This window comes from Tamandua tetradactyla, chromosome 11, assembly GCF_023851605.1.
Source record: "Tamandua tetradactyla isolate mTamTet1 chromosome 11, mTamTet1.pri, whole genome shotgun sequence".
NCBI lineage: Eukaryota > Metazoa > Chordata > Mammalia > Pilosa > Myrmecophagidae > Tamandua > Tamandua tetradactyla.
Genome location: NC_135337.1, coordinates 22584773 through 22605014, shown reverse-complemented (window position 1 = coordinate 22605014; position 20242 = coordinate 22584773). Strand labels below are relative to the sequence as shown.

At 36.4% G+C, this 20242-nt stretch overlaps 1 protein-coding gene across 22 annotated transcripts in view; it reads left to right on the top strand.

Annotated features, from left to right (window-relative positions):
* CDC14A (cell division cycle 14A) overlaps positions 1 to 20242 on the top strand; it is a 151552-nt gene that overhangs the window by 60071 nt on the left and 71239 nt on the right. For 21 of the 22 annotated variants that reach the window (XM_077120117.1, XM_077120115.1, XM_077120111.1 and 18 more), the window contains one exon: positions 9023 to 9102. The exons of the other annotated variant lie outside the window; for it this stretch is intronic. In XM_077120117.1, the coding sequence (XP_076976232.1) occupies positions 9023 to 9102 (80 nt within the window). The remainder of the gene's footprint in view (positions 1 to 9022; positions 9103 to 20242) is intronic. 22 annotated transcript variants of the gene reach the window in all.

The following is a 20242-nucleotide window of genomic DNA, read 5'->3' as shown; positions in this document are numbered from 1 at the left end:
ATGGCCCCCATCACATTAGGCGAGAAGATATACACGGCTAATTTGTCCCCAATTCTCTAAATTGCTCATCAAAGAGCTCCCACTGGTCTCACTATAATTATATCTACGAGAAGAATGGAGAGAATATTTCTATTCTAACTAATTCTCAAATGTATAGAATAAAATCCACTGCTTTTTGGTTGTATATCAATTCCAACTTCAAATTACAGTGTCGAGATGTCACATGAAAATATTTCAAAACAAACATTACCTCAGTGGGAAAGCACAGTCGTTTCTAGACCTTGTTCTTTTATGATTAGGATGCCATATCAGTTAGTATTTTTAGGGCAGAAGTAAGTGATGGAGATAGAGACTAGACATCAGGTTCTCCTTATTCTATAGTTGTTACCCTTGGCTCCAGATTTCTTAAGCAAATACATTGTCTTATACATTTTAGGTCTCAAATTCTAAAATTTGTAATAGAGTCAAAACTTAAAGAACAGGAAGAATGACTTGCTTTCTGTAGGGGGCAAGATGCATTCATTCTTATCCTGTTTAGCACAAAATATTCAAAATAGATTGATTAAAACACTTTGTTTAAAATATATAGCTGGATTTCTGGTTTGTAATTAGATTTACCTATCTAATTGTAAGTGACTGTTGAAGGTTGAATATTTCTGTTTCATAAGCAATTAAAATAAATGTTGAATTGCTGTGCGTTTGAGAAATATACACTTTCTCCTATTTTTTTTTACATTAAACTTGAATGCAGATTTTGTTTTCTTAGCCACTGAATATAATGTGAGGAACGTTTAAGGAGAAAATGTTGCTAAAAATAATAAAAATTAACATTTTGTTTGTACATGTGTAGGACATTTACAACTTACTACTGTCTTCAGGAAAAAGCAGTTTATGAATTAACTACTTTGACATTTAAGTAGTCTGAGAACCAGAATCTTGGGAGCCAAGGAAGAGACTGTAAAAGTTGTGTTTCTGCTCTTTGCAGAGATTCTCACCTTGCAGTACGTTTTTTATAGATGTTTTTCCATGGAATTTTGAGGTTCATTTTTTACAGGTAATTGGTCGTTGCTTTCCTTTCCTAAAACAAAACAAAACAAAACACTAAACAAAACAATGCCCTGGCCTGGTAATCGTTTTTATTCATAAGAAGTTCAAATAAGAAAAAAATGAGTATAAAACTAGTAATACCAACTCTATTCTATTTACATGTATTTCTTCGGAGAGGGAGTCATTGGTCATCTTGGGATCTTCTGATATTTTGAGAGTGAGTTCAATAAAGCAGGGGCCAGTGTCATTTATTTTGTTATTGTTGATATTAAGATATCAGGAGATTCAGAAGACTTTTTGAAGAGACTGAGAATCAATATCTGCACTGTAAAATGAAAGGGTTGAACTAAATTCTGGTCTAATGTGTGATGATTTTGTTATGTAGCAGTCATGAAGGAAGTGAAGAAATCTTCATGAAGGAAAATTCTTCATGAAGGAATCATGAAGAAACACCACCTCCTGTTTTGTTGTTTGTATGCAAAGGCAGGCGAGAGGGCTAAGGGGTGAGAGAGAAGAACAGCTGGGAATCCTGTTTCATATGGATTCAGATGATGAAAAAGAAAAAAAAATATTATGGGACCAAAGTTTATCTCTTTTCTGTGCTTCTTTACTATAGAAGTACTAGATACAGTTCTGAGCACTTTACATATATTATTCATTTAATCTTCCCCAAAAGCAACCTAGTGAAGTATTTATACTTCACTTTGCAGCAAAGAAGCTGAAGCACAGAGAGGTGATGGTAGTGCAGCTCGTCAGTGAAAGAGCCTGGATTTGAAAGACGCGCACCTGGCTCTGGTCTCGGGGTACCTAACCACTACACCTGTCGCCTCACGCTCCAGATAGATGATTGGTGTTCTGAGATTGTCATGCTTGTTCTCACATAAAATGCCCTCTTCCCCCTTTGTTTGGTCATGCAATCATCAAACATGTTTTTGAGTGTGTACCATGTGCCAGGTACAGCTTGGGTCCTACAGATACAGCAGAGACAGAAATCCTGCTCTAATTAGAATTACAGACTAGGCAGAGTGACAGACTATATCAAATAACTATAGAAATGTGCAACGCAAGGGGAAGAGGTTGAAGAAGAAAGACAGGGAACTTTGAGAGTGTAAACCAGAGGCCTGATCCTATCAGGTTGCCAGAGAAGGCACCCAAAGTGATTCAGAGAGGAGGTTTCCAAGGAAGAGGGGAAGGTGGCCACCTAAAACCTATCGTGATGCAAGGCAGGCCAGGTCAAGTTTGATCTCTTCCGCGGAGCCTTCCTGACACGCAGCAGAGCCCTTGCAGTCAGTGCCTTTAATGAGGTTGCAGACTCCTCCCGTGTCTTCAGATGTGTTCAGGGTCCTGTGCAAATTGTAAGCATTGATTGAATTACAGTCATCTTTAGTGACTTGTGTTCAGCTCCACTTTCTGCCTCCTGCCTTTGATCAGGTGTTGGGAGTGGGTGACTGTAGCCTCAGAACAGACACAGGGTAAATGGGAGAGAGAATGTCCTAGTCACATAGTATGCCTTGACTCTAAATGTTTTCTATGGGCAAATACAATAATTTAAACTATAGCTCTTATTTTTAATTTCATTTTCTTCATTCCTTCTCTTTAGCTTATCTTTGGAGAAGACTGTGTTGATGCTCTCATACAACTTGGCTCAGAAGGTTCATTTCATTAGCTTCCCCTGGCATTAAGACTGAAGTTATAGTGACACATTTTGTATCCCAATCACTAATTATTAATTAAGCCGGATTAAGCCTCTAGGGTGAATGCATTCTCAGTACCTTTATAAATTTAAAGCAGTGATTCACTGAACATGTTTACTGTGGATCTATCTGCCGGAAGGCATTGTAAGGTTTATAAAGGTATGGAAAACTAGGCTACTGCACTCAGCGAGCTTTCCAGTTTAGTGCACAGGAAAATAATCGTTGGAGAGCTGTGAAAGGCTCATCAGGAAGTGGATAGCGTGCCTATGAGGAGCCAGACTGCCTGACTCCTCCGAGCCCTAGCTGTGTGACCTTGGACAACTGATTCTCAGCGCTTCATGTGTAAAATGGGAGTGATAATGGTACATAGATACTAATAGAACATACCCCATAGTGTGATTGTGAGCCAAATGATTTAAAACGCTTGGCACATAGTGTGTGCTGTATAAAATTGTTTTTATTATTATTGTCATTATGGTAATTATTATTCTGATAGTGTCATTTTATTCTGGAGTCTCAGGAGTAAGGGGAGGGCTTTCAGAGCTGAAGAAGAAAGGCATTTTGGAGGCTGTATTTGAGTTAGGTCTAATGGCATTGGAAGAATTTCAATAGGTGAAGGTGGGTGGTCAGGAAAATATTCTCAGATGCATGAAGTAGACAGTTATATTTAGGGAATGGTGTGGGATCCACTCTAGCAGGAAGAGTTTGTTTCAGGAACAGTAGCCAGTTCACATGGAAAGGTAGCTTGGCATCATATCCTGTGAGGGGGAGGCAATCTGGGTGGGGCTTTTAAAGCAGAATTGACACTCTCAGAACCTCACTGGAATATTAGAGTTGGAGGGAGGTGGAGGTAGAGAGAAATAGTATTAGTCCTAGTGTTTGAAATAATGTGGTGATGATAGTCATGAAAGAAAGGTCAGGGCAGATTTACCAGGAAGTTAGTGAAATTTAAGATTCGGACCCCTTTCTCAAGGGGTAAATACTTTTGTAAATTTGAAAACGTCTTTTGTGTCCTTTTCCTTCAAGAGCGTCCCCTCAAATATGTATCAGGCCTCCAAACTGCCCCATAGTTGAAAGAGACTTGTCCATAAGAATCAATGCGGGTATTGATTTGATGAGGACGAGCACAGTGAGGCACATAGAATAAAAACCAAGCATGACTTCTGATGCGATATTGAGGCTGGGTGACTGCGAGAGACCAGGGTGGGAAACGGCGAGGTTGGGAGGAGCCCATTAGAGAGCAGGGCTTCAGACCAGGTGCTTTGCACCTGTTAGCTTCACCAGCGAAAGAAACATTTTCTTCTGAATTCTCCCTATCCCCATGTTCACCTGCTGTCATGCAGATGTGATACTTTTAATTTCTAAGAGGCTGGAGATAGGGACACAGCTATGAGTACTAATTAGTGGACTAGAGCTTGAGGTGTGTAACACACTGATGTCTTTGTAGGTATCTGCCTTTGGTCCTCTGTGTACGTTAAACCTAGGCATTTATTCTCCTTATATTGTTGTTTAAGGTTGTTTGAAGCTTCTAAAGGCAGTCCTTCCTTTTTGGTATAAAGTCTTCCATATTTGGTAAATCTTAGTGCTTTAAGATTATGTTCAAGTCCATGATATCTGTTCTCTGGAAACTTCTATGTTCAAGAAAATTAATGGACTCAGAAATGGTTGGAATGTTAATTTCACATCTCCCATATCAGTGTTCCAATGGCAGAATCTGACTGGGAAAGGCTGGTCTCAGCGTTTGTTTCCTCCTTTTTAAACGAAAAAATTAAGTAATAGGAAATCAAATGCCAAAAATTGAAGAATGCTGTAAAGTGGCCAAGTCTAATCCTCAAGAATATTTTCATTTTCCGGATCACAGAATATAAATATAATTAACATCGAAGTAAAGGTTTCATTTAAAAATGTACCAGGGGTTTATGTGGGTGTGTGTCTCGTCTCACTCTGTGGTGAGGTTTTTTTTTTGGAACCAATATCGCCTAAAAACAAAGCTAACAATGTGGTTAGGCCTGAGTTACATGTCCTTAGAAAGGGACGATTAGCAAATTTATGACTCAGAGTTTGGTTTAGACTTCTATATTAAGCCATTTGTTGTTTTAAAAATCATCCCTTAGGCAACAGAGGGATTATATTATCTCAGTAGGAAAACATAATTATAAATTTCAAAATGCTTCTGAAATTCAGGTATATTATTATTGCTTGTTTTGTAAGTGTATCTTTAAAATTTTTAAAATTTTTTATTAGAGAAGTTATAGATCTACAGAAAAATCAGGCATATACCACTGGCATATACCACCCTATTAATAACATCTTCCATAATGTGGTAAGTACATTTGTTGCAATTCATGAAATAGCATTTTTATAGTTGTACTATTAACTATGGTCCATCTTTTACAATGGAGCTCCCTATTTGCTGTATAATCACATGTTGGTTTTTTGAAAAAATATTAATTCTAGTAACAGAGGTACAACCTAAAGCCTCCCCTGCTTTTTTTTTTCACATGGGCAGCCACAGGAATCAAACCCAGGTCTCCGACATGGCAGGCAAGAACTCTGCCTGCTGACCCACCGTGGCCCACTCTAAAGCTTCCCCTTTTAACCACATTCACAGATATAAGGCAGTGATGTTAATTATGTTTCCAGTGTTGTCGTGTCTGTTTAAAGAAAAATGGTAGTACCTGGTGGTACATAGCATACGTATTAGTTAGGGTTCTCTAGAGAAACAGAATTAACAGGAAATAGTCACAAATATAAAATTTATAAAAGTGTCTCAGGTAACGGTGGGAACGTAGAGTCCAAAATCTGTAGAGCGGGCTGTGATAAGCTCACGATTCCGATGGAGGGTCTGGAAGAAGTCCACAGGAGAAGCTCGCTGGCCAAAGAGGGAAGAGAGCCTGTCTCTTCTGAATCCTCCTTAAAAGGCTTCCAGTGTTTAGATTAAGCATCACTTATTACAAAAAGACACTCCCCTTGGCTGATTACAAATGGAATCAGCTGTGGATGTAGCTGACGTGATTATGATTTAATTCTATGAAATGTCCTCATAACAAAAGACAGACCAGCACTTGCCCAACCAGGCAAACAGGTACCACCGCCTGGCCAAGTTGACACATGAACCTGACCAAGACAGCATAGCAGAAGATGGGAACGTTGATACGTGAATAGCTGAAGTTTGGGAAACATTGGTTTATTGAAAAACAATGTAAATTTTGCTGGCTTGTACTGTAATTATTTTATTATGTTAAAAATCTCATGGCTATGGGTACTACATATAAACTAGAATACTGGCTCTTTAAGAATCTTTTATTAATAAAACTGAGTTATTTGGGTCATTGGTATCTATCATCCAAGATAATTAAGCAGAAAAAAAATCACTGCTTGATGGTCATTTAAAAAGAAGGAAGTATATGTCAAATGCTATTCTATTGAAAAGGTTTCTAGGGCTTCCTGTCAAGAGGAGGGCAATTTTATAAAAGTTTTCCATGAATTCACCATTCCAGGAATAAATCAGCAGTGGTACACCAAACCTATGCATAGGGCTGTTTTTTTTTTTAAACTTTTTATTTTTAAATAGTTTCAGACTTACAGGGCAGTTACAAAATAATACAAACGTTATAAACATCATCATTCTACTTGAACACAGTACTTCCGTGTATATTTTTGTGAAGGGCTTTTGTTAACTTTTATTAATCAAAAGATAGGGAAGATTCTTCCTGATTGGGTTTATATATGCTAATATCTTGTGAGAAGGATAGACAACATACAACGTATTTGTTTCCCCCTGAGAAGCAGGAAAGGAAAATCAGGATATTTGGAGGATATTATGCTTTCAAATAATTTTATTCAAAAACTATTTTTTAGAAATATTAGAATATCTGTTAACAAATTTTTCAGTTTAAATATAGGTTTTATTTTTTGAAAGAAATTTGGCATTTCATAACTACTTTAATTGCTTAGTGTTTAAAGATCAGATTATTACACATCTGTACAAAATACCAGAAATATGGAGATATATAAAGTAGAAAGTACCCCTTTCTACCTCCAATCCTCAATCCAGCCCTATTTATTAGAGACAACTACTGTTAACAGTTTGACATCACCTAGTTTTTATAAAAGTCAAGTGTAGGCTGTTTAGGAATTAGGAAGAGTAGGTTCCTTCTTCCAGATTTGTGCTCTGTTGACTGGGTTTATATTTTCAGGCTTATGTAATGTATGCAGTTTCTGTGTCCTTTGTAGTTGTCAGGTCTATGTTTGATCTAACTCCATCACAGAGCAGCAGTGTGAGTTTGAGAGGGTTTCTTTCTTTTCTGAACTTTAGGTTCCTCAATGGTAAGGCTTAAAAAATGTTCCTCTTCTGTTTATCAGGCCTAGTTTGTCTGTCTTACCTCTCTGTCCCTTTCTTTTTTTAATAAGGACATGTCTTTTGACACCCGAATACATGTTTTCTCCTGGAAAAATGGGATTTGGTGTTTGAATGAGCCCAGCATATATGCATTCAGTAATGCATTCCTTTATCAGGGGACATTTCTCTACTCTCCCCATGTACTGCCATCAGGTTATAAAAGGTCACTGCACATCTGCCCCTGGAATCTTGGAATTTAGATGGCCTCTTTTAGGTTTCACTTTGCACTTGTATTAATATTTTAGTAGTGAGATAAAAATAAAAACAAAGGCTCTCATCTTACAGTGTAAGAACATGGGTCATGCATGCTTAGTTGTGCAGGTAAGATGAGTAGCATAACCCTGTGGGATAGCCAGTCTAAAGCAGTGTTTCACGTGGGCTGGTGCCTGCCTTCTGTGGAGCAACTACCTCAAAATTAAAGGAAATTAAATGTAATTGCTCTTGAGGTGGGACATGTAGTTTTTGTTGTATAAGATTTAATTATCTAATCTAAACACAGAAGCATTCTACAAGCGTCTTTCCTGTTTAGTAGCCATAGTCAACTTTAAAACTGCAGCATCTTTTTGGCTTGAGAAATCACTGTGTTAAAACTAATTTTATTATATAACCTACCCATAAACATTCAATGAAATTCCGTTTTTAACGTTGTTTACTAAAAATGGTATCTTTAAAACACGGGTTGTTTTAAATGGATTTTGGTAATTTATTTGAACTGTAACAAGAATTGTTGTTCTTCGTTTGTAGAATCTGTGTTTCAAGCCTAGAAAGTTCAGCACTTTTTTAGTGGTTTTGTTTTCTGTGCTGTTTTTATCTCATACTCAATTCACTTTGGTTGAAGTGTGCTTTATCAGACCTGCACATTTAATTATCAAATGAATAGGAAGCTTTCTTCTTAAAGTTAGAAGGATCTTTTATTTTGTTAATGATTATCTATTTATTTTAGTTTTCTTTCTTTAGTTTAATCAGGTGTTTTCTAATCCTAAAATTACTGATAATTAGGTATGTGCTGTATATTGCCATTGAGAATAGCCTCTTTGTTCTCTTCCCAGGACTCTGCCTATTTCCTTTTTAGCACGTCAGACTTTTCAGTAATTCAAATACATTCAAACCTAGAATGTATTTATTTTCACTAATTCAAATACATTCAGAACTAGAAAGTAAATTATATGGAGATGTACTAGTACCTGATTCCATGCCGGGCATATAGCGCGTGAGCATTAAGTATTTGATTAAGTGGAAGTTGTTTGTTGGTTTTAAGAGCTCCTTTTTCTTTAGGATTAGTTTATCCTACTGGACCAGAGGGGATTAAATGTCCCTGGTGTCAAGAGCTAAGTGCTCTTACCTGCATGTATCTTCACCCATTTCATTGTGATTTTATTGAGCATTTACAGAGCAATCCTGGCTTTCCTCGGAGCAGACAGAAAACTCAGAAGAGCTCCCATGGGTGTTGTGTTCACTCTGAGATGCCTTTCAAAATTCATGGCACTGAATTACCTCACTGCAGATCTATGAGTGACAAGGAGGCCTGTTTTGGTCTTCAGTGAGCACACAGTAAAATAATAGTGGAGGTAGAATTAGACTGCTCTCTTCTCCGTGCCATTGTCTCAGCGCAGCGTGCCCTTGTGAACAGCCTCGGAACAGCTCTCTGTGGATCTGCCCTCTATCTCTAAGCTCTTAGACATCTTAAGCCAAAGACTGCTGCTCAGCTTCAAGCTGAAAAGGAAGTTTTGGCTCCTTGGTTGCTGTCTAAAGTTCGATGTTATCACCATGACAGTTGTTATTCCAAGTGGAAGAAGCAAACCTCAAAGTTGATAGTAAGTGAATTAGTTTTGCATCTTTCTATGGCATTGTTCTAAATGTTGCTGTTTATCTATTGTAGGTAATCTATTTAAAGAAGACACCAGAAGAAGCCTACAGAGCACTCCTATCTGGTTCAAACCCCCCCTATCTCCCATTCAGGTATCACTGTTTATAATACTTGAGCCATATAGCACTTTGCTACAGGTCTTGCTACGTTAGAGTTGGATTATTTGTTCTTTTCATTGTTTTAAGGCTGTAATCATGATACTACATGGAATGAGAGGAGATGGTAGTTTTTATCATTTCTTCTTTGAAGAGCTCTTTTCCTACCTGCAAGAATAAAATAGCTTTCTCCTTTTTTAGAAGTTATATTTTTACTTGAATCCTTCCTATATCTTGATAATTTAGGTATACGGAGTGCCTGATTTATGAACTAATAATCATGTAAAGATTTGTTAGCTTTCATCCATATATAACATTCATTCATCCATTTATTCTTTCATTTCATGAACACTGATTGAACTCTGGCAACTTTTCAGGAGCTGATATATAGAATAAGACCCTCTTAAGTAAATTTCAGGAGCCCATGATTAATGGGAACCATAAATTAACTGTTTAGAACACAAATCTGGCTTATAGCCTGAAGAATATATCTCTTAGTACAGTGTCGGAAGAGAATGTTTTGTAAGTATCAAGTGAAGAAGGTCTTTTAAAAATTTGGGCTAAACTTGAGCATATTTAAATAGTAGAAGCGAGCATATATCAAAACTCCCATAATAACCATCTCTGATAGAATTTCAGATGATTTTTTTTTCCGTTTAGCTTATTTGGGTGTCTGAATTACAAGCATGTGTATTGTTTATGACTGTTACTGTTTTCATAATTGACAACAATGAAAGAAAAGAGTGGGAAAGACTGATGAGTCCTCTTGGTCTTCTGCTATAAACCTAGGAAAAGCAGGCCCTGGGTCTTGGTAATTTTAATACCCCCAGTGCCTGACACTTAAAGATGTGTTTAGAAACATTGATCAGTATGTTAAGATTAAATTCCTTAAAATGTGGGCTAAGGTGGATCTGAGACCACAGAAGGGACTGTTATTAGACCTTCAAGGTGGGTTGGAGGATGATTTGGAGAGGCAGCATCTGGTGAACTTAATCTTCTCAGTGTAATGTAGGGTTAGGTATTGGGACAGTGAGAGGAAAATATTCTCAATTCAGAGAAGGAGCTGCTTAGCCATTGAAGGGCATATTATATATGGGAGCATTTTGATGGTGTAGATAAAAGCTCCCCACTCCTCCTACTTCCCTTCTGCCCCCCCCCCCTACTTCTTATGGTTCCTATATTTTAAAAAAGATAATAATGACAATATATTAATCAGTCTACCTAATTTCTAAGTCAGGTGTTTAAGAGTATATTTTTTGGAGCCAGACATACTGGGTTTGAAGCCTCACTCTGTTGTTTACTGCCTGTGAAACCTTGAGCAAGTTACCTGTCCTCTGTTAGCCTCAGTTTCCTTATCGGGAGAATGGTTTCGGTATACCTTCCAAGGCTCTAGGAAGGATTGAATGAGATAATGCATTTATCACTGTACCTGGCACAATACCAGGTTTTTGTTTTTTTCATTGTTGCTTGTACTGTCACTATTACTAAGAAATAAAAGTTATCCTCAAGGATGTAACTATGAATACACGGTGTTTCTTTAAATGATCTCACGTTCTAATAGAGATATTAATGACCTCACATTCTAGTAGAGCTAGGCAGATCTATAGGCATATAATTAAAGGTACAAAAATTAGGTTGTACAGTAGAAGAAATGACTAATTCAGAGATTTGGGAAAGTGTGAGACTCATTTAAGCTGAGCTTTTAAAGCTGAGTAAGAGTTTGATAGGAAAAAGGAAAGTTTGGTGCAGGGGATGTGCTCTGTGGAGAGCCGTGGTAGTACAAGTTTTGTTTGAGGCAATTTCAGGAGTTCTCTGGAAGGAGCAGTGTTTTTTCTTGCTGATTTGAATTTGTTTTTTAAAATCAGAATAGTATTTATAATTTTCTTTTGATGTTTTGAAAATAATACATGCATTTGGAAATTTTATGTCTGTAACAGTGTGTCTAACAATCACTCAGGATATCAACAACTGGACTGCCAATTAATAGACCCAGTGAACAGCATATATTTTTATAATTTTTTCAAAACAGTTTTATTCACACATCCTATAATCCATCCAACTTGTACAGTCCCTGGCTCTCAGTATAATCATAGAGTTGTGCTTTCATCACCACAGTCAATTTTAGAACATTTTCATTGCTCCAGAAAGAAAATATTTTTATGATTTTTAAGTAGAAAGTATATATTAATTTTCATGCTTATGATATTGTTTACTCAGAAGTCAACAGGCGTACATTTCTGTTTGACTAGTCAGATAGTCTTGCTATCCTTCAAAAAAATGAAGATTTTGTTGGAGACAAAGGACAAATTATTTCCATAAACATAATTGTATTTTAGCTTGTATGTACCAGGTAACTAATTTTGAGAACTAGAATCTTAGAATTATTAGTAAGTCCAGAATGGAAGAATAGATAGTAAGAAAATGATTACTACTTAGCATAGAATTGAATCATAATTATTATGCTTGTAGTCTATTTTTCCAAATTTTATTTATTTAAATATTTCAAAATATAACTACATTACAAGGTTCAAAAGTTTAAAAATATAAAATGTTTACAGTGAAAACCCTCTCACCCTTGTTCCTTATATGCCTAGTTCTTTTCAGATGACTTCTGTTATTAGTATATTCCATATCCTTCTAGAATGTCTTTATGTATAAGCAAATAAAAATTTACATTCTTATTTTTCTCATTTTTATCACAAATGTAGCATATTATATATATTATTCTGCACCTTGCTTTTTTTTCACTTAACATATCTTGAATGTATTTGTGTATTCATATATGATACTGCCTATTGCTGAGATTGCATTAAGTGTAGTTGGCATTAGAGAGAGTTAAATTTTGAACTTGGTTACTGTTAAGTTCCATTGAATTGGTAAACAACCTGTACTTTTCACTTGGAGTTGAAATGTAGGGGGAACGGGTATTTTTACCTATTTTAAATTCTTTTCTTTGAGTCCATCTGTCTTGAGCGTTGGCTTGGCATTTAGCCTTCAAGAGAACAAGGGGCCTTTCAATTCTGGGGTCAGAGTTGGCAAAGACTATTTATGAATTGTTCTGCAAGAACATATTGATTGGCAGCTTCTCTAGGGTCCCAAGAGACCACTGACCCTGACTGGATTTCCCAGATTGTCCTCATGGTAGTCAATGGCAAGGGTTTTCAAAACAGTATTTATGAAAATGTAATGTCTTGCAAAGCATTGAAAAGGTAACCTATCTAAATTTTACAGCTTTTCTTTTAGATACCATTTGTATTTCTAAATTTTGTTTTGCACCTTCTTTTATGTTTATTGGCTCGTATGTGCCAGTTTAATAAGTTTCTTATGTTGGTAGTGACTAACAAATGTGCTAAAAGCCAGTTTTTCTCTGCCATATAAAAGTAAATGGAGAATGAACTTTGCAGACAGTAAAGAACATTCAGGGACTCAATTTTGAAGCCATTATAAAGCATGGCATGAAAGATAATGACGAGTTCGGAGGTGAGGTGGTACAAGTATCCAGTGGAATAAAGCCAGATGAATGTTAGATGCCCTCTCTCCAGACGTTAATTTTGTTTTTTTGTGTGAGTCTCTTTGTAACTAAGAGATTTAAGGGGTGATTATTGTTTCTGAATCATTATTTAGATATTCCTTTTTCCTTTCTGGTATATTGGTGTAGAAAGAGAGAAATACCTGAAAGCTTTGAACTGTAATCCAACTTCCTTGATCTCTGTTAATGATGTATAGCCTTTACCTTGTACTAGCCTTGTGACTGATGCTCACTTGTACTCATTTTATCTGATTTTTCGACATTGGAGTCTTGTGATCACTAAAGACAGCCCCTGTTGTTTATTGATGAAGGGCCCTGGGTCAGCCCAGAACTAATCCACCCCAAATCCAAAGTTATCTTAATAACTGAAGCTGGAGGTAACCAAAATGGCCCCACCTGACATGTGCAGTAGCTTAAACTTTAACATATAAATGAAACATATAAATAAACATATAAATGAAACATATAAATCATAGAACATATGTTCTATGATTAAGCATATGATCAGTCTGCATATGCTTAATAATCAAATCCCCTCAATACATCATCTGGGCCTTTGTGCTCATTATCCTAAAACTTGCCCAATTTTTGTTACTATAAAACTATCAGAATTACTGCTGTTCCAGGAGACAGATTTTTGGTCGATAGCCGTCTGATCTCCTGCTTCACACCTAGCAATAAACTCTTTCTTTGAAACCCCAGTCTCTTAGGAATTGGTCATTGAGTGCATCTGGCAAAGAACTCACCACCTTCATCTGGTAACACAATTTTTTCTTTTTTTTTTTTTTTTTTACTTTTATTTTGGAATATAACACATATATACAAAAAAGCAATAAATTTTGAAGTATATTTTAACAAGTTGTTATAGAACAGATTTTAAAGTTTGGTACAGGTTACAATTCCATGATTTTTTGTTTTTTCTTCTAGTTGCTCCAAGGCACTGGAGACCAAACAAAATATCAATATGATGATTCAGTAGTCATACTCATTTGTTAACTCCTGTCTTCTCTATCATACTCACTCCTCCTTTTTTCTTTTTTCTTTTTTTTTGAAAAATAACATACATACAAAAAAGCAATATTACAATTCCACTATTTTAGGTTTTTACTTCTAGCTGCTCTGAGGTACAGTAGACTGAAAGAAATATCAATATAATGATTCAGCACTCAAGCCCTACCTTTTCTGAATAACACCACCCTCATCTTTACTCTTTCTCCAACTCCTTAGGGGTATTTGGGCTATGCCCTTTCTAATTTTTTCATGTTGAGAGAGGCTGTCGATAATGTGAAATAGGGGATTGGAACTATTTGATATTCTGGAGAGGCTGGGCTTTCTGCATTTCAGGACTTATCTGGTCCGGAGACCCATTTGGAGGTTGTAGGATTCTGAAAAGTTACCCTTGTTCAGGGGACCTTTGTAGAATCTTATATAATGCCCTAGGTATTCTTTGAGTTTGGCAGGAATGGTTTTGGTTGGAAACTGGCAAGTTATGATAGGTAGCATGTCTAATTAAAGCTTGTATAAGAATGACCTCCAGAGTAGTCTCTCGACTCTATTTGAATTCTCTCAGCCTGTGATACCTTATGAGTTATACTTCTTTTCCCCCTTTTGCTCAGGATGGCATTGTTGATCCCATGGTGCCCGGGCCAGGCTCATCCCTGTGAGTCATCTCCCACACTGCCAGGGAGACTTTCACCCTGGATGTCATGTCCCACATAGGGGGGAGGACAATGGATTCACTTGCAGAGTTGGGCTTAGAGAGAGAGAGAGGCCACATCCAAGCAACAAAAGAGGTTCTCTGGAGGTGAATCTTAGGCATGCCTATAGGTAGGCTAAGCTTCTCTGCTACATACATAAGCTTCACAACAGCAAACCTCACGCTGGATATTGAATTTTAAAAAATTCTCTTCATGATTCCAATATGGGGCCAATGTTGAGAACTACTGCTCTGTAAGATGTATCATGAAAACAAAGTGAATGATCAAATAAGTTTAGAACTTTCCTTCTTGGAGATTTACAAAACACTTTTTATCCTAAAGATTGTAAATGGTTCTAAGTAGTAAAATAACATGTTTAACTTTGTTTAATCCAGAATTTTCCAAAGTACTTCATCTCTCCTCCCTCCCAATATCTGTTAACATTTAGCAGAACTCGTGTTCTGAAATATCTCAGGCACATTTCCTGATCTACACCCGGGTGGAATTAAAAAACTCCGCGAGTTAGAATGATATGCTGCCATTTGTGGATCTTTTTGTGCTGTTTTCTGAGAGTCTTAGAAATAAATGGCTTTATCTAATGTGAGCAGGAGTATTTAAGTTTTCTTTTAGAGCAGATATAAGACACCTCCCTTAACAGAGGACCCACAAGCCTCTTATTCACAATCCTTTAATGACGTGTATCATCAAAAATGAATCCATACTGTAACGTTTGTTGTGTTTTGAGGATGACTCCTAGTGATATCCTGTTGCCTAGCTAAGTCTTAATGTGGCTGAGTCTCACTTACTGGGAAATCTCAGAAGCAATTATTGGAGATCTTCTGGGCATGCCAAAACTTGTAGGTCTCTTAACAAAGGCTCAAAGGGGTCAACCACTGAGAACTTGGCATCACACTGCTTTCTTTTTTTCTAAAGCAAAATAAACATGTGCTGGTTAAATGCAATTTTGAATAAATCTCATCACATTAAATGTTGAATCAGATATTTATCTTAAATATAGTTTTGTGATTTTTGTCAAAACGTATTTAGCAATTAAAGTTGTACGTCAAATGGGTAATTCTCCTTATCCTGTTTTCCTCTTGAGTTTTTAAAATGTAGAAACAAATTTCTTCTATGATCTCTTAAAAGTTGTAGAGATAATTTCCTTTCATTCTCCAATTTTTATTTTTTTTCTTAATGGTTGCTGCCTCTCCTCTCGGAGTTACTCTTCAGGATCTATTTGGCCCCTGGAGCTTTAATAAACCTTTGCTTTTGATACTTGGTATGATGGAAAAGAATCTGCATTAGTTTTCAATAGGATGTGCCAATTCCCTGAGTGTTGGAAATAGATGGCTCATCAAACAGTGGTATTTTGTCCATCTTAAACTGTTCAGTTCATTCTTAGTAGCTGGGGCATATTGAGTAACCTGGACCACCATGAAAAGCAGACTCTTTATCAGATTTTTTTTTTGTTAAAGTGATAAAGTACCAACTGTGTATGAGATCTGAGAACAGAAACAACTGTTAGGGTCTTTGTGACCTACTAAAATAATCTCAAGGGAGATGAACTATATCTATTTTATTTTTTATCAGCTGGAACAAGACAGTGGTTCAATGATTTGCATTCTGAAAATTGGTTGAGTATTTTGCTATTCCTATGTTTGTGGTCCTAGATCAGCATTACCAAACTTTCTGTAGTTAAAGTCGGTGCCAACCTTTTTGTACTCTTGTGTTGGTATCAAAAACTTCAATCAGAAACTACAGAGACTGCCGAGTCACTCAGCCCAGTTCAATTCTGACTGTACTTGAAGTTCGGCCAGACCTACAGATCAAGGGTGATCCTCTGTAAGATTGTCATTTAGGTCCTAGTTGCAAGGTCGGAACCCAGGCCACCCATACTTCTGACCAACTGATTACAAATTTGGGGGTTCGCAGTACCCCCTTGGGTTTGAGAGTTTGCTAGAACAACCCACAGAACACACTGAAAATGCTATACTTAAGATTATAGTTTTATTATAGTAAAAAAATGCCAATAAGCCAAAGGAAGAGATGTATGGGGCCAGGTGTCCTCAAATGTAAGCTTGTGTATTCTCTCCACGTGGAGTAAGAAGGTGTCATCCTCCTGGCACAGCAGTGATGTATCTTTTGTCAATCATGGAAGCTCCTTGTGGCTTTGAGTGCCCTGATTTTACTTGGGGGTTTCATTACATAGGAATGATTGACAGAATCACTGTCCATGGGGTTGAGCTCAATCTGTAGCCCCCTTCCACTCCCAGAGGTCAAGAAGATGAGGCTGAGCTGACTTTGCTCAAAGACGCAATGCCTCATCACGAGGTTCGTCTTTCTGGTATGATTACCCCCCCACCCCCAAGACTGCAATGAGGCTGGCCCCTCCCAATGATCTCCTTAGCATAGGAACTATCAGATGTGGTCCTGGCCCCACCTCCTACCACAGGATATGACAGAGATTTAAAGGTTGCTTTCTCAGGAATGAAGGACAAAGATAAGCCAAATTTTTTTATTATACAACAACTCTTCATAGTAAATTTCCAGTAGCTAGCCTTAAGTGATAAAGAGGGTTTGGAATAAGATTGCAATCATTTACCTTGATGAACATAGTAATAATTATTTTATTGACTACCTATTATATGAGGCTCTTCTTTTCTCTACTGAGTTAAAGATAAGTTATGATTATTTTAATTTTTAAAGCAAAATTGATGGAGTTAAATGGGTGGCACTTGGATGACGATAAAAGGCCCAGAGCATGGCCTGGTTTCTCTCGTGCCTGCTGTTGCTAGTTCTTGACAGATTGTATTCTGTCTTTATATAAACTTTTAAACCATGAATTAGAATTAGAATTCATTTTTACATATCTCCAGTTTTCTGGCTGAATACTGTAGCTAATGTATAGCCTTATCTTAAATTGTACTGTTTTTCATTACGTGTTGGTAGTACTGAGCTTTTAGCCCTGCCCCATGATGCCATTTTTTTTTAAAAGTATTTTTATTGATAAAAGCTAACATGCAAACATTCTAAACATACAGACATTCCATACATGGTGTACATTCAATGCCATTTGGTTTTGATACCCATCAGAAGCAGAGGTTCTCTGCCTGATGTTCTCAAATGAGTAATTCCTGGGACAGTGGGGTTTCAAAGAGAGAAATAGTTTATTGCTAAGCATGAAGTAGGAGATCAATTGCCCTATTGGCCTAAAAATCTGTTTCCCTGAACTGTAGTAATTCTGACAGTTTTATAATATCAAAAGATGGGCAGGTTTTAGGATAATGAGGACAATGGCTTGAGATGATGAAGATAGAGATGATCATTGTTGAGTATGTACAGACTGATTACATACTCAGTCACAGAATGGATCTAAGGAAATGGTGACCTTAATATGAAGCTATTGCACATGGCAAATCTGTTAGATCCAGCTTTGTCTAGCAAGATAGTTTAGGAATTGAGGTAGGTTAGTTCTGGGTTGACTCAAGTTCCTTCATTAATAAACATTAGGGGCTGTCTTTTGTGATCATAGGACTAAGTTGAAAAACAGGGGAGGAGGGTAAAATTGGGGCCAGCCACAAGAGTTTTACCATCATAAAATAAAGGTGATATAGTTATACAATCATTATCAAAGATAGAGGCATCTGGATTACAGCTCAGTAATTTCAGTTATTTTCCTCTGGCTAATTTAATATACTAGAAAGTAAAAAGAAACATCTGTGTAATGATTCAGTAATCATTTGTTAATTCCTAACTTCTTGGTTACGGTTTTCGTCTTTCATGAGTGGGTGACAGTTTTGTTACCCCGCTAATTGACATCAATTATGTTTTCATCTTGAAGACCTGATAATAAGCAATCAGTTCATTTCTCTGTAGTAGTATATATGTCTTATGGATCTGTTCAGAGACTGGAAGCCAGGGTTTTATGTTGGACAATTGTTTAAAGAACATTGCTTAGTTTCTAATATAAATACGTAATGTAGAGCTGAGTTGTCCAGTGCAGTAGCTACTAGCAATATCTAGTAGCTTTTTTTTATTGAACACTTGAAATCTGACTAACTGAGATAGATTCTAAGTTTAAAATACGTACTGGGGATGGGCGATGGTGGCTCAGCAGACACAGTTCTTGCCTGCCGTGCCAGAGAGTGGGGTTTGATTCCTGGTGCCTGCCCATGCAAAAAAAGGATACACATTGGACTTCAAAGATTTAATACAATGAAAAAGAATGTTAAAACAAAAACAGAATGTTAAGTATCTTATGTGTGTTAATTATATTGATTATATGTTGATATAATATTTTGGTTATATTGGATGTTAATTATTAAGATTAATTTCACTTGTTTCTTTTTTTAGGTTAATTTAGCTATGAGAAAATTTAAAATTACATATGTAGCTCTCATTGTGGCTGCTATTATATTTCCATTATATTTAGTATATCTTGTTGCTATTAGATATCGCTGATGATTAAAGATTGATTTATATAGTTTTTGCTTTAAAAGGTCAAGAGTTTTCAGCCACTAGAATTATTCAGGTGTGAGTTGGATGACCTCTTGGTAATGACCATTTATTCATTTTCTTTATTCATTCAGCAGTATCTACAACATGATAATGTGTTTGATGCTATACTAGGCTTTGGGCATGTAGATGTAAAGAACAAAAGCCCTCTCCTTGAGAAGCTTATGGTTTTTTAGTGGTTCTGTAGATGGGGTTCTGTTCAGTGTCTGGAAGACTGTTTAGATGGGTGTTGAAGTCTTTCCAACCCAATTGCTCTGAAGTTAATTGTATTCTCTGAACTACTTGTTACCTAAAAAATTTACTGAGATTCATGAAATCCGGACATATGTAGATCTAGGTCATTCCAAACACTTCTTAGTCCATTTACCATCAGCTCTTTTTTATTCTGTAGTGAGTGAGGTTTCCACATTGCAATCATTGTGATTTGATTCTTCATTTTGAAGAATCTCATTATCAGAAGTGCTTTTTTATTGTTTTGTGTAAATATGTTCTTTCTTCTCAGACTTCATATCCTCATTATTAGTATTTACAAGGAGCAGTTTCTTAGATTACAAGCAGTGGTGTGTTAGAAAACCAGCTAAGTAGAAAATACTGATTTCCATGGTGTAAATAATCCTACCATTGTTGATTGGGGTTCTCAAAATTTCTTAATATTTAACAATCAACTCTTGAGAGATTGTATAAACCACTCTGGACAGCCAGTGAGTTGAGTTTGTTCTCTTAGTATCTAATTGTGTATGGTGATTCTAGTTTTCTTTTTTAGCTTTTTATTTATTTATTTTTAAAATATTTTAATTGACAAATGTTCACACACATATAGTCCATACATGGTATACAAGCAGTGGCTCACAGTATCATCACTTAGTTCTGTATTTGTACCCACGATCATTTTTAGGACATTTGTATCACTCTAGAAAAAGAAATAAAAGAAAAAAGAAAAAGCTCATACAGCCCATACCCCATATCCCTTCCTCTCATTGACCACTATTATTTCAGTCTACCCAATTTATTTTACTCCTTATCCTCCTCATTATTTATTTATTTTTAAAAAAAATAAATTTTTTTTTTTGCATGGACAGGCACTGGGAATTGAACCTGGGTCTCTGGCATGGCAGGCAAGAATTCTGCCACTGACCCACTATTGCACCACCCTATTTATTTATATTTTATCCATATTTTTTTACTTGTCTGTCCATACCCTGGATAAAAGGAGCATCAGACACAAGGTTTTCACAATCACACAGTCACATATATATATATTATATAAAGTTATATCATTATAAAATTGTGTTCAAGAGGCAAAGCTACTGGAACACAGTTTACCATCCACTTCAATATATTACACCTCTGTTTGAAATCTCTGTCACTGAAACTTTATTTTGTCTCATTTCTCTCT